Genomic DNA, 14,278 nt, shown 5'->3' on the forward strand with positions numbered 1-14,278 from the left:
GTTTGCTAGGCAATATGTGGTGAGGAGAATACAGAACCAATGCCGGATGGCAGCATGTCAGGCTTGTATCTCAAAGTAGAGTGGGGAGTGAGAGGCCTCTTTTGGTGGGATCTCTTCTCATCTCAGGTGACAGATCATATGAGATATCAGATTCACGGGGTCTTTTATCCCTCTGGGTTTAGTAAACGGAGACCAACCATTGCCTTGATCTTTTATAAAATGCAGGTCAACCTGCTTCCTTGAGTGACTTCTAAATTCATCAACGATTATTGAAGATTCATGCACTAGTCTCCCCTCCTCTGTCTTGCTCAATTCTAATGATGGAGCAGGCAAAGGCAGGCCCAGGAAAGCCAGAATTATCCAGTCCTTGCATGGGCTCACTCCGCACATGTCTCCTTTTCTTCAGAATATTCTTTATTTTTGTCTTATTTCATGAGGGTGATGAAGGGCATTCCTTAAACACCTGACAGCATAGTGGAGGTGAAGATCTGTTGTAGAATCTGAGGGATCTCCTTGGTATCCATGGCAATGAAAGACCGGCCAGCCGGCAAGGTCCTCTGGAGCCTGCAGAGACGGAAGAGGAGGGAGATCACCACGTGGACAGGGGCTACTTCTCACCCTCCTGCCCTGGCAAATCACTGTGTCCACCTGGGTTCTTAGGATAGGAAGTATTTCCTTTCTGATACTTTGCCTACTGCCTTCAAGTGAATTGGCTCTGTTACTAAGCAATGCAAGGCTTGGAAGAACAACACAGAGAGATAAAGAGAAGGCAGTGAACCAAAAGAAAAGTCTTTTCAGTGAGAGAATCAGCAAATTTAAAAGGAAGAAAATGTCTTCCTTCTAGTTCCGTCATTTCCTGGCATTTTATATTCTCTTGGCAGAGTCTGTTCTGCGAGTCTCCCATCTGTGATGAGCTCAATCAGGCTCAGTGAATGCGCCGGCCTCACGCTGCACTTCTAAGTGCTTTTCCTGCCCAGAAAATCCCAAGGCACATTTTTCTCTCTTCTCTCTTCCCCCACTCTGTTTCTTTTGCTTCACATCACACAACGCGGAACGAGATGTGGATTATCCAAGTGCTGCTTCAATGACATTGAGCTTATATAGACTTACGAAAACGTTTAAAAAATATCAACTTATCGTTTGGAACAAAAAGCCATTTTAGGAGGCAATAAAATGGCAAGACACAGTTCTATTCAAACAAATAGCTCCCTTCACTGTGCCAACAACTTTTGGTTTGGGAATGACATTTAATAAGTCAGCCATTCTGTGTAGTATCATACATTTGGCATGCCTGGTAGACCAGCTAATTCTGTAACATATCTTTTGCCAGGGGATGTTGGACCATTTCCCTAGGAAACCACAAGGGTATTATTATGCTTTCTTAAGTATTCAAACAGGATTTGTTCACTAGAAAGACAAAATAGCCTTTGCAGCTCTTGTTGAGCTTGCTTTCAGCCTAATATTGGACTGCTGCTGAGGAATATCTGGGCAGAAGAAAACATGGTTTTTTTTTGGAAGACCTGGAAGTTGTAAAAGACGTGAAAATACTAACATATAAAACTGAGAAAAATGAAGAGTAAGTGTAATTAAGTGAGTGTATTATTATAATTTTAGGTCTATTCCTGAGCTTACTCTGCAACCCGATAGTGGGGCAAAGGAATAGAAAACAATGCTAGCATTTTGTAATTTGAATATTTCCTAGTCCCCATAGGACTATGCCACAGAGCAGAAAGATCATGGTTAGTGTATCTAAGTTAAGAAAGTGTTTCCAGATTTCTTCTTTCAGATCATTCCCAATTGCATTTATTGTCTGACAACAAATTTCCTGAATGACTATTCATTCAGTATGAATATCTGAACATCTAATGGTGCATACTGTCTTTGCCCCTAAGAGCTTCTCCTGCCTAGATCTCATCAGAAGGGGAGATGAATGTGTATGTGTATACAGGCCTACATATGAGTATATGCAACTTTTTTCCATCCATCTATCCATCTCCCCCTTCTTACTGGGAAGATACAGGATAGAGCTTAAGGAAGTCAATGGAAATAGGAATTATAAAAAAATTAACTATGCATGGACCAACAAATTTTTGCAACAAAATAAACTCATGCCTTTGATTCCATGTCTCTATGTACCTTTTGAAGCATCCTCATATCCATCTATCTGCATATTGTACACATAGACATATACCTAGGCATTATCTCTTAGGCTAGGAAAACAGATGTTCCTCATTTTTAATAGACTTGAAAGCAAACTGATTAGACTGGGAGTGTCACTTTCATGTAACATACCAAATGTATAAATTGCTGTCTAACTTGTTATTGGACAACTCGCTGATCATTTGGCTTCTTACTGATTCTTTTGGTCTCTTCCACTGCTCCTCCAATGAGATAGCATGTTCCAGGTAGCAGTACACAACAGCTGCTCTTTGTTGTATACTAGGATCACACTCACCTGGTGGCTTGGTCACCTAAAGATCCAATAAAAATGGCAAAAGCATTTACTTGAGGGTCACTTGTTAGGATCTGGGCAAACTTGTCAGGATGTATTCCGTATCGTGACAGATTTGCATCACTCAAAACTATGACGAAGTACTCATCAGCTTCTTCCTTGGCAATTTCCTTGATGGCATGTTTTGTCCCCTGTAGTGTGTGGTCCCCACTCATGCAGAACTGAGAGTGGGCATGCATTGTCTGGAGGCAAGAGACATTGCACAAAAGCCATGGATGAGAAGCTTATTTTAAAAAGTAGACATGATGGTTTTTCCATTGGCCATGAGAATGCACACTTATCACACATTTGTAAAAGCTTTCTGAGTTCAACTTAATTTGAATATTACAATGACAATAGTACACAGTGCTATTTGTATTTGGTAAACACTGTCATTATAAATAGGAAATATTGCAAAACTATCATGGTTGGCACATTTCAAAGGTAAGTTTCCATTAAACATCAAACTTGGTATCACACAGAAGGATAGTCATGACATAGGATATGATAAGGAACAAACAGATTTTCCCAGAAACAAAATTTTAATACTAAACATGGTACTTGTACCAAGAGCAATGAAGAAAATTTGCTTTTGAATCATGGTATTTGTTTTCTACTACAGATTTAAGTAGCTGAAATGACATTTATAACTTGAAAATACTAAGAACTACTTAAAATTTGGAATAGGAAAGGAGGTGTTCTTTCCTTCTACTGAACATATGTGACTGAGAAAAACTGTGTAAGACACATGAAGAGGTGTAGGTGGTAGAATCCCACCACCTTCCCAACTTGATACAAAAATCTCTAAAACTATGTAGAAAAAAACGGGTACATTCTGTGTGGTGGAGACAAGTTTTTTTGGCACCAAGGTGCTTGTACTGAATGTCAAAAACAAAGGCCTTTCCCTACCATAGCTATTGCTTCTTCAATGAATCTTTTCAGTCTTTACCCAATCGCCTTGAAGATCTTAAAATAGAGTTGTAATCAAATAACATTTACCTTCAGAATTTCAAGCCTTTGCTTATTGTTCTTGGGGATTTTGTTAACCGGAACAAGGTCTATGTTGTAGCCATCTCCAGAGTGTCCAACGACGTCATACTAAACACAAGACAGAGAGTTAGAAACCTGTGTCTACTATAGGAGGGTCTTGGGGCCTGTGAACCTTTGACTCGCTGGTATGTTTTTGTGCAAAATTGCTCAACATTTGGCCAAAAGGAAGTGCAGAGACACCTGGTTTTATCAATAAAGGCAAGCAAATTCCAGATACACTTGTTTCTGATGAGTGCCCTCTCTCCTGTGGTCTCTGCTCACCAGCAGGAGTATAGAAGTGTGATGCCAGATTCAGGAGTGGATACCACAAATTCCATCCTGGAGACCTCAACACGTTACACACACACACACACACACACACACACACACACACACACACACACATTGCAGAGATTCCATCCCCCCCACCCCCTGCCTCCACTGGTGACAGAAGAGGAAGGCATATCTGGAGCAAGAGGAAGATTTGACATGAGGGAGCAATCTGCACTTAGAAGGAGGGGACTACGGGACAAAGGCCTGGCAGCAAGCAGCCTCCGACAGCTCTGGCTCAGCCCCAGAGGGAAACAGGGCGTTCTGTCCCACAGGCACAGGAACTTAGGATGAACATTGAGGTGGGAGCCCAGCCTGACTGACGCCTTGCTTCAGCCTCCAAGGCCCTCAGCAGAGAGCCCAACTGAGCCAGTCTGAACTTAGGAACTCCAGAGCTATGTGTAAATAAAATGCTATTTTTAAGCTGTTATGTTTGTGGTCATTTGTTATGCAACAATAGAAACTATTGCAAGGGTACTTCAAAAAGTCTGTGCAAACTGGAATTAGAAGACGTTTACTTTGAGATTAAAAAACACTTGAATTCCAGGCACAGTTTTTTGTTCATAATATGCATTTTCCACAAACTTTTTGAAGATCCTGATATGAATCATTTTCTTCAGTTCATCAAACTTGAACACATGCATTGCAGAGATTGAAGAACAACAAAGAGAGTAGAAATTACTCACAATTCCACTAAACATAATCTCTGCTACTATTTTGCCATATAAGCTCTCAGGCTTCTATGTTCTTTTAATATATGTGGAAGAGGTTGTATGTTTACATACAAACTATTTACACTGATACAATTTGTAGCTGATATGGATAGTTGTTGATCCCAAGATTTTATCATTGACTTTGTTACTTACTAGTATGTGACATATATTTTTCAATTTTGGAAGTATCTTTTTTTTTTATTACATTGCATTATGTGATACAGTTTTACAGGCACTGGGATTCCCCCCCACCCCACCCCAAACCACCCCCCCCCACATGGTGGATTCCTCCACCTTGTTGCATCACCACAGTTCAAATTCAGTTGAGATTCTTTCATTGAAAGCATCTACCAAGCATAAAGTCCAGCATCTTATTGTCCAGATAAGTCCAATGATTTCTTGGGGAGACCATCTCTGGTCTGAAGATAGAGCTGGCAGAGTATCATCCCGATCAATTAAAAGCCCTGACATCACATCAGTAACAATTTATAATGTTATGGAATTAGTTGACATGGTATTGAGTAACCAATATGTTAAAAGAGAGAAAAAAAGAATGCAAGTTCTGAACCACATCCTGTGACTACTTCATTGACATTTCAATTATTAGTTTATATACAACTGGGTTCTATACACCTTAAAATGGCTATAGATTACTATTCAGTGGTCTCATGTCTATTTTAATTTTAGTATTCAGCAGTTTATAGCATTGAAGCATGATTTTGCTGAACCTGCCTGTTGTTCGGGTAGTCTAACTCTATAACTCTAACAAGTTTAGGTGTCAACAGTTTAGGTGAACAGTTTTAGGAGGGGTGTGCAGAGAAATCTTCAATACCTTAGTGAGGAGTTACTAATCTTTGTGTCCCACCCAGTGAGTTATAAGTGAATCCACGCTGACCGTTTCCTGTCTGTTTCTAAGCTTTCCTTGTTGTTTTCTCTCTATTCTAGTTTTTTGTTTGTTTGTTTGTTTGTTTTGAGGGGTATGGAAGTATCTTTTAAATTTCCTGTCATTATATACACAGAATTTAAAAAAAGATTTATTTTATTTTTTATTGGAAAGTCAGATACACAGAGAGCGAGGAGAGGACATATCTTTCACCCACCAATTCACTCCTCAAGTGGCTGCCACAGCCAGAGCTGAGCCTATCTGAAACCAGGAGCCAGGATCCTCCTGCTGGTTTCCCATGGGGATGCAGGGTCCCAAGGCTTTGGGCTGACCTCCACTGCTTTCTCAGGCCACAAGCAGGGAGCTGGATGGGAAGTGAGGCTGCCGGGATCAAAACCAGTGCCCATATGGGATCCCGGTGCTTGCAAGGAGAGGATTTTAGCTGCTAGGCTAGTGTGCCAGGCCCCAGAATTTTTATCTGTTGAGAAAAGGATTCACTTTGTAGTCAGGTGCAGCTCTTTTCTGACATCAAGGAAGCCTGGGTTCATAGCAAATTATCATTGGGGCAAGGTGGTTCACTCCAAATGCAGAGTTTGCTTCCAAATACCTTCTCTCCACTCATCTCCCTCTAAAAATTTTTGTGAGGTGGATAGAGAGGTTGGAACAAACTGTGAGGCATCTCTACCATGGGCATTTGCAAAGAAAATCCTGAGTGTGGATGTGAGGCAAAGATCTTAGGGAGCACCTGGAGCACTGCTGGATAAAATGATCATGAATCCCTGACATCAAGGAACATCAATGCCCAGCTGTTTTTTTGTTTTTTTTTTTTTTTGAATATTTACTGTGTGCAAAAACACTATTTGGAGTTGCAGGGGCATGCAATAACTTTTTTTAAAAATATTTGTTCCTTTGAAAATGGTGAGTTCTTTGCAGGCTGTTAGTTACCTTTGGATTTTTAGAATATCTGGGCATGTTTAGTATGTGTGCTCCACAAATGCTTTAAGAGAGCTTGCCATCAAGTTGGGGCAAAAAGCAGCTTACTACAGCATGAGGGCTACATTCTTTTACAGATAAGTTGTTTGGAAATTGGAAAGCATTTCTCTCCAGCAGTCATGTGATAAATGCTAGTTAGTCCAAGCTAGCTGACAAAAAAAAAAAAAAAAAAAAAAGACAACCCACCATAACACAACCAAAATCATGGTATTTAAAATGGAAAAGTAGAAAAATTCCTGAAATTATTATTATGCAAATGTAGAAGTTATTTTGAGGTGTTGGAGTTGGGGGAACTTTGCTGCACTGGATGAGCAAAGTTATAAATGCTGAAATTGTGAGTGGGAAGAGATGTGGCTGGAGCCCACGACCTTGCGGCCATCCTCAGAAGGGTGACATATATTGAAGGCCATGTAGATTTATTTACTGTTCGGAAAGTCAAGAGTTATAGAGAGAAGCAGAGAGGGAGAGAAAGAGAGATGTTTGATCTACTGTTTCACTCTTCAGATGTTTGTACTGGCCAGCACTGGGCCAGGCTGAAGTCAGGATCCAGGACTTCCATCTGAGTCTTCCATGTGGGTAACAGGGCTCACACAAGTGAGCCAACTTATGCTGCTTTTCTCAGGGTACTAGCAGGGAGCTGTGTGAGAAACGGAGCAGCTGGGACATGAGCTGGCACCCATAGGGATGCCACAGTCACAGGCAGCAGCTTTGCCTGTTATCACAGTGCCAACTTCAAGATGTGTAAATATTTAAAAGCTGTAAATCTGCCACAAAATACTAAATAAATAATATTCTCTCTTCCAACTTTGATTATGATGATGTAAGAAGCCACAGTCAAATGTCAAAGGTTTGGATTCCTTGGAGTTCTGGGATAATACATGCATACTGGCCTCTGGCCCACCCCTTGGACAGCACTCAGACTTTGGAGGAGCCCACAACTATTGGCCAGTGTGCCGCAGAAAGATGGATCTGGGTAAAAAGTCCATGCACAAGTTGGAAACAGCCCTGGGGGACATTTGCTCAGGATCACTGGGGACCCTGGTCCCAGGAGGCTGATCCAGAAACAGGCTCACCCCTCTGTCTCCATAGACATTTTGTGTCATGGAGGCGGAGGCAGAATCAAGGGAGCTCTAGAGTGGGGCTATAGCAGGGGGAGAGTGAGTCCCTTGTGCCTGGTTGTAAGGTTTCTGTTATAAATGCAATGGATGATACAAAGAAACTGTGCGGGGAATTTACCAATACATTAGATAAGGGATGATAAGTTCTTTGTTAAGATGCAACTTGTTGCACATAAAGGAAAAGTCTCTTCAGTGTACTTTACTGTGAACAAAGTGAAAGGTCAACACTTGGCAAAAACAAGCCAAATGCTGCTCAGCTCTTGAATGCTGTTCAGTGCAGGAAACTTCTGGCTTTAACATGGCATTGACAAGGATCAACCATGAGTGAATGCTGAGACTGGCACTGATGCAGAGAAAGTCTGCATAATTCTTCCATGGAAGCAAGCTCAAAGAAGGCCCTGGGAAGGCTTATTGGGCAATGGTCATGGCAACCACAGTTCATTGCCAGGAACAAATCCTCCTGAGAAGGTGTCAGGCCAGCTGCTTCTGATAGGGGGCTGGCCAAGCAATCTGTTAAACAGGATCTCATATATAAGGAAAGATCATGTTCCTTGAACAGAAGAGGGTTTCTCAAATTGGGCTAATGTAGGAGGGCTATAAAACTATCTAATTTTCCCTCCCTTTTAATTGATGGTTAGGGTTCTTACTAAATAACTGGCAACCGAATGAGACTGCATAAATCTTTGACATGGGGTCTGTTCATAGGGCAACATAACCGGTCACATCAAGGAAAAAAGTTGCTAATTGATTACTAAGCAAATGGTAGTTAAATGAGCTATTGGATGCTCTTTAAAACAAGGCATTGGTTGACTGAAACATTGTAGCAACTGACCAAATATAAGCTGACTGAGCTGACTGATGTATCTGGTTACCTTTTAACTATATGCTCATGAGAACAAAAGCACTCTAAGGTAAATGGATAAAGACATATGGGTTGGAGACCTCATTTTCTTCCTCCCTCTTTCCCTGTTGTTTACTGTGTAGTAAGGAAAAGGGATAATTTATAGGGAGATCAGCCTTTGTGTCTGGTTAGGATGGCAAAGGTTTAAGGACACCTCAGGGGCAGGCTGCGGGTTATATGACAGTTCACAGGCTCTGGTTTCTCATCTTACAGATGGGCTTGGGCAGCAATCTGTGACCAAAGAAAATTAAATGCCTGAGAGGACTCCAAGTCTATTCCTTGGTGTTACAAAAGAGCATGTTAAGACTCTACTGAAAACAACACTTCTCCACCATAGCAATTATGGATCTGACCATTCTACCAACAGTCATTTGCTAATCCTCAAAGTTAAAGGAAAACATAAACAAACATGCTAATGGGTGTGTATTCTCCAACTCACCTTCTCTGTTCACACAGTCAGCTGTTGCTACAACCAGAATGGAGCAGACTTGATGGAGACTCTAACATGTTTCTGTGGAGGGGCTTTAGCAGTCCAGCAGTAAGAGCCTCACTGTTGTTCTTACACCATCAAACAGTCATGCTGCAACTTTTTCTGAGTAGCTCAAAATTTTTATGATTGTGATTCTTATTGAAATCCCTGTGGAATACTGCCTGCCTGCATTGCACATTCACCACAAATATTAAACAGCAGTGGTGAAAAGCACCAACTAAGAAGGTCCATTTTCAACACCTTCTGCTTCAGAAACTTATTTAGATGCTTCTTTGCTATATTTGCTTTGAAAAATCTAAATTACTGAGAGAAAACGATAGCAAATGAAGAAAAATGCTGAGTTTTAAGAAAGGCATAAAGATTTAGCACCAGATAAGGATGATTTCTAGGGACCCGGCGCCGTGGCCTAGTGGCTAAAGTCCTCGCTTTGAATGCCCCGGGACCCCATATGGGCGCTGGTTCTAATCCCAGCAGCTTCTCTTCCCATCCAGCTCCCTGCTTGTGGCCTGAGAAAGCAGTCGAGGACGGCCCAAAGCTTTGGGACCCTGCACCCACGTGGGAGACCTGGAAAAGGTTCCAGGTTCCCGGCATCGGATCGGCGCAGCACCGGCGGTTGCATTCACTTGGGGAGTGAAACATCGGACGGAAGATCTTCCTCTCTGTCTCTCCTCCTCTGTGTATATCTGACTTTGTAATAAAAATAAATTAATCTTTAAAAAAAAGGATGATTTCTAACATAGAATGTAAAGACTCCTGAGCTTTGAACATGAAGCTATGAGGATCTTTATGATAAGGTTTATGTTTAACTTTAAAATGGGAAGGATAAACACTTGTTGGCTTCAGCGAAGGCTATGCTTTGTTGTGCATCCACATGATGAAGATGCTTACAAAAGTTTTAAAAATGGATTGAAAAGATCAATGCTGAGACTCAACACATAGTTATTTTAATATAATACTCATTCTCTACATACCATCGGAAACCTTCTCTTGGAAGTAAATATAAGGAAATTATCTAAGATCGACTGTTTCTGAAACAATATATGCAATTCTAACCTTATCCGGAAATCCAAATACACCTTTCTAAGGTGGCACTACTGACTGTGGGCAACAAAGGATTAGAAGGCAAACAAGTGATTTAAAAGGTCAAGAGAACCCTGAGGTGTTACTTAGCTAATAATCTATAGTATTAGCTGGCTAACCTTTCTTTATACCATTGACGTTAATGCAGAAGGGAGGATGTTCCGAAAGGTCAAGGACTCTGGATGTGGCTCTGACATTTACAAGTTTTCTGATCTAGAGCAAGTCACTTAGCCTTTCCAAACCTTGTCTGTAACCTGTAAATAATGCTGGCTTAGATGACCTCCAACAATGTAAGCTTGTAAATCACTTCACCTCTCTGACAAATAAAGATGATCTCTGGTTTACTACTTCACAGGATCGTTGTAAGGTTAGGACAACACATCCGCCGACCAGTATGGTCGACATTTGGAGAGTTTTTGGTTTACAAAATGCTTTCACATGTGTCATCTCTTCCCACAAACTTTGAGGAGGGTGTTATCCCCATTCACAAATGAGGAAACTGATGGTTGGAGAGATTAATAGGATTTTTTTAAGGCCACAGATCTAGTACTGGCAGAGGTGGAAGCCAAACCCATGTGTTCTGATTCCAAATCCAATGTTTCACTGTACAGAAATAAGAATTCTCCCCCAATTAGTCCAATCCCCACCTCTACTGAAGCTTTGGCTGACCTGGCCAATATTGTTACACTGACAATGAAGTCTATTCTGAGAGCTGAAATAACTGTATGGACTCAGAAATGTGTACACCCTTCTTGGGTTCTTATTGCATACCAGTAAGAATTAACCTAAGCCTGAGCCTGATGGAATACCTAGTGCCCATTTCTAAGCCTTTGAAACATTTCCCTGAGACCTTGAGAAAAGGTTAATTGCAGACTCTGAACCAAGTTTTTGATGGACTTTTCCTAGCAGGTGTTGGTTTGTGAGTCATGTTTTTCTATGTCCCTCTGATAGTTAACCCAGCCATCATAACCAAGATATTTTTGAGAAAAACTAATGTATTATCTTTCCATTGGATGGGAATGGCCTGAGAAAAGACAGCACTTTATATAAATGATACATGTACTCCTGAATTACAGGTTAAAAAATGGTAATTGGGCAGAAAGCAAATGGTTGCAAGGAATATGCATAAAATTGCTAAGAATAAGCTCTGAAATGTCAGAAGTCCAGGTTTTTCACAGTCTAAATGTATGACCTTTAATCTGTTTTGGTTTTCTCTGTAAAATGAAGAGGATGATGAGAGAATTTCTAATATTCTTTAAGGTTCCATGGAAACGGGCCCGGCGGTATGGCCTAGCAGCTAAAGTCCTCGCCTTGAACGTCCCGGGATCCCATATGGGCGCCGGTTCTAATCTTGGCAGCCCCACTTCCCATCCAGCTCCCTGCTTGTGGCCTGGGAAAGCAGTCGAGGACAGCCCAAACCTTTGGGACCCTGCACCCGTGTGGGAGACCCGGAAGAGGTTCCTGGTTCCCTCCATCGGATTGGCACGCACCGGCCGTTGCGGCTCACTTGGGGAGTGAAAACATCGGATGGAAGATCTTCCTCTCTGTCTCTCCTCTTCTCTGTATATCCGGCTTTCCAATAATAATAATAAAATCTTTAAAAAAAAAAAGGTTCCATGGAAACTCCATGGTACACCCAATCCATGGGATAAGCACTAGGCTAGTTTTAGGAACACCTGTGCTCATTTTCTCCCACCCAGGACTGAGCAGAGGATCAAAATCTGGGGGCTGACAATATTTTTTCCAAAAAGGAAGCTCTCAGAATCTACAATAATCAGCATTGATTCTGCAACAAGGGTTTTCTCTTTCCTTTAAAACATTTTTTTAGCAGTGAAATATATATTTTTAAAATTTTTAGTAGGACTAGTGCTGGATAGAGTGGGACAGGAGGTTGGGATAAGAAGAGGGGCCTACTCATCCCGCCCCCTAAACACCCTTCATGGCCTCCTTGTTACACGGTTAGAAAGCCGCTGTCTTTGAGTATGACTTCTATGTTTCGCTCATGGAAACAATACATTTGAGGTCCTTTTGTTTTTGCCCAAGTCTAGTTTTAAAATACATCTGTTTTCTGGCACCACTATTTCAGTGCTTAATGAAAAAATATTTACTAAACTTGTATTATTTTGAAGGAAAAAATTAAGACATTCTGAGCTTTTGAATGAGCTTTTGAAAAGGAAACCCAATTCAAGATTACATGAAGACATTGTCAATACTTAGAGAAATCATGAAGGACAAACAGATGTGCCCTAACTAAAATAAAATGGTCACTGAACCCTGGTCTTTTACTCCAGTATTTAATTGCTCTATGACCACAAAAAGCTGTGCTAGACAGGCAGTAGGTACAGTGACTAATATGGCATTAGAGATGCTGGTATCTCATGTTGATATGCCTGAGTTAGGGTCCTGGATTCACTTCTGATTCCAGCTTTCTGCCTGGATGCATCCTGGGAGGTAGCAGGTGATGACTCAAATCTTTGGGTTACAGCCACCAGCAGGAGAAACTGGAAGAGTTTCATATCCCTAATTTGGCCTGGCCCAGCCAGGACTGCTGTGTGTATCTGGGTAGTAAATTTGTGAACGGAAGCTTTCTGTCTGCTACTCTCTCTGACTTTCAAACAAACAAAAATTTAAAATTAGAATTTTGCTGATCATAAATGAAGATATTACTCCTATCTTAAGTGACCTGCTGTGAACGCTGGTTCTGAGACTAAGTGACTCCAGTTGGTAAAACAATTAAAGAAAACTTAAAAACTCCAAATATCTTTGACATGTATCTTAGCACCGTATTATCTTTTTTTTTTAGTATTCTCACTTGAGAGTTTCTGTGGTTTGGCCTGGGTTCACAATGTAGAAGAAAAGATGGAGGCTGACTTCCCCAAAGCCTTCTGAACCTAGGCTGTAATGACCCATGGCCCAGAGCTGAGCCCAAATCAAGGAAAACATCATGTAGGTGTCAAGTGAAAGAGTCCAAATCCCCAGGCCAGGCTTCAAAGCACATACAGACCAGACACCTTTACACTGAGAGATAGCCACATTAAGAACCATCTGGAACACGGGACCAAGTCATCTCAGACCACACTGTGGGATTCCTGAAGATCCCACATGTGACATTTCTCTGGGCTACGCAGTACAGCTTTTTCTTTAGCAATTCGTCACTGTCACCAGCTCAAGGGTCATTTTATATTTTACATTACATCATGCCCTTAGTTATTCCTAGTCCTTATCTCTCTTTCACAAATGAGAAAATGAAAAGTACAGGGGGATTATAAATGAGTTTGATCTGATCATATAACATTAAGGCACAGAGCAGAGTGCATGGTATGCAGCCACTTGACATGTTGGTCAAGTATTGCTGAGAAGAGATCAGAATATCTACTAACCATGGCTGGTATGAGAGAGAGGAGCAGGTAGCTGCGAGAGGTTGGTTGGAAGTGTACTCCTCACTCTTTCTCCTTTTCCATGTTTTATATTCTGTACTTTGTATACCTATTACCTCTGCCCTAAACACTATATATAGAATGGAAGTAGCTCATCCCATCTTCTCCTTTCTTGTATAGAGGAGGCCTGGGGAGCCCCAACACAGATGGGTGGCATGGGGCCACTCAGAATCATAGATGTGTTGGTAGAGGTGGGCAGGTAGAGGATACAGTCCCTAGTGTTTCAGATGTGGAGGGAAGGACTGTAGGAGTTGTGGAAATAGAGAGGATGTGAGGACAAGTTAAATATCACCAAGAGAAAATAACTAGGCAAATCCAGAATCAGGATAGTCTAACAAGACAACTGATTTGGACATTCAGGAGAGTGACTGATTAAAAGCAAATAGTAGTAGTGGAAGGGGAGATGTTGTCTCAGATTAAAAGAGGTTAAGGAGACATTATAACCAAAAGTAAGATGTAGACATTTACTGGCTTCTGGATTATTGGGACTTTTCGGAATACTAGGGTTGGATAGGACAGTATGTAATTACTGACAATAATAGTATTGAAATTGTGTTAGGGAACATCTCTACTTCTCAGAGAAATGTAAGTATAAAGCATAATACAGTAGCTAGAATGAAAACAATATGATGATTATAACTTACTTAAAAATATATTTGAAAAGCAGAGAGAAATATCTTTCAACTGCTGACTGATTCTTCAAATGCCCCCAATAGCCAGGGTTGGGCCAGCTGGAAGTGAGGAGCCTGGAACTGCCATCCAAGTGGCCATCACCTGATGTTACCCATGGGATGCACCAGCAGGAAGCTGGAT

At 41.3% G+C, this 14,278-nt stretch overlaps 1 protein-coding gene across 1 annotated transcript in view; it reads right to left on the minus strand.

The window, feature by feature from the left end:
- Positions 1–303: 303 nt before the first annotated feature.
- The window catches only part of VWA8 (von Willebrand factor A domain containing 8), a 355,373-nt gene continuing 341,398 nt past the window's right edge, over positions 304–14,278 (minus strand). The window contains exons 43-45 of the mRNA XM_058670689.1: positions 3,491–3,589; positions 2,456–2,694; positions 304–564 (exon numbers count right to left, since the gene is read on the minus strand). Of these exons, the coding sequence (XP_058526672.1) occupies positions 456–564; positions 2,456–2,694; positions 3,491–3,589 (447 nt within the window). The 3' untranslated portion in view covers positions 304–455. The remainder of the gene's footprint in view (positions 565–2,455; positions 2,695–3,490; positions 3,590–14,278) is intronic.

This window comes from Ochotona princeps, chromosome 12 (assembly GCF_030435755.1).
Source record: "Ochotona princeps isolate mOchPri1 chromosome 12, mOchPri1.hap1, whole genome shotgun sequence".
Classification (NCBI taxonomy): Eukaryota; Metazoa; Chordata; class Mammalia; order Lagomorpha; family Ochotonidae; genus Ochotona; species Ochotona princeps.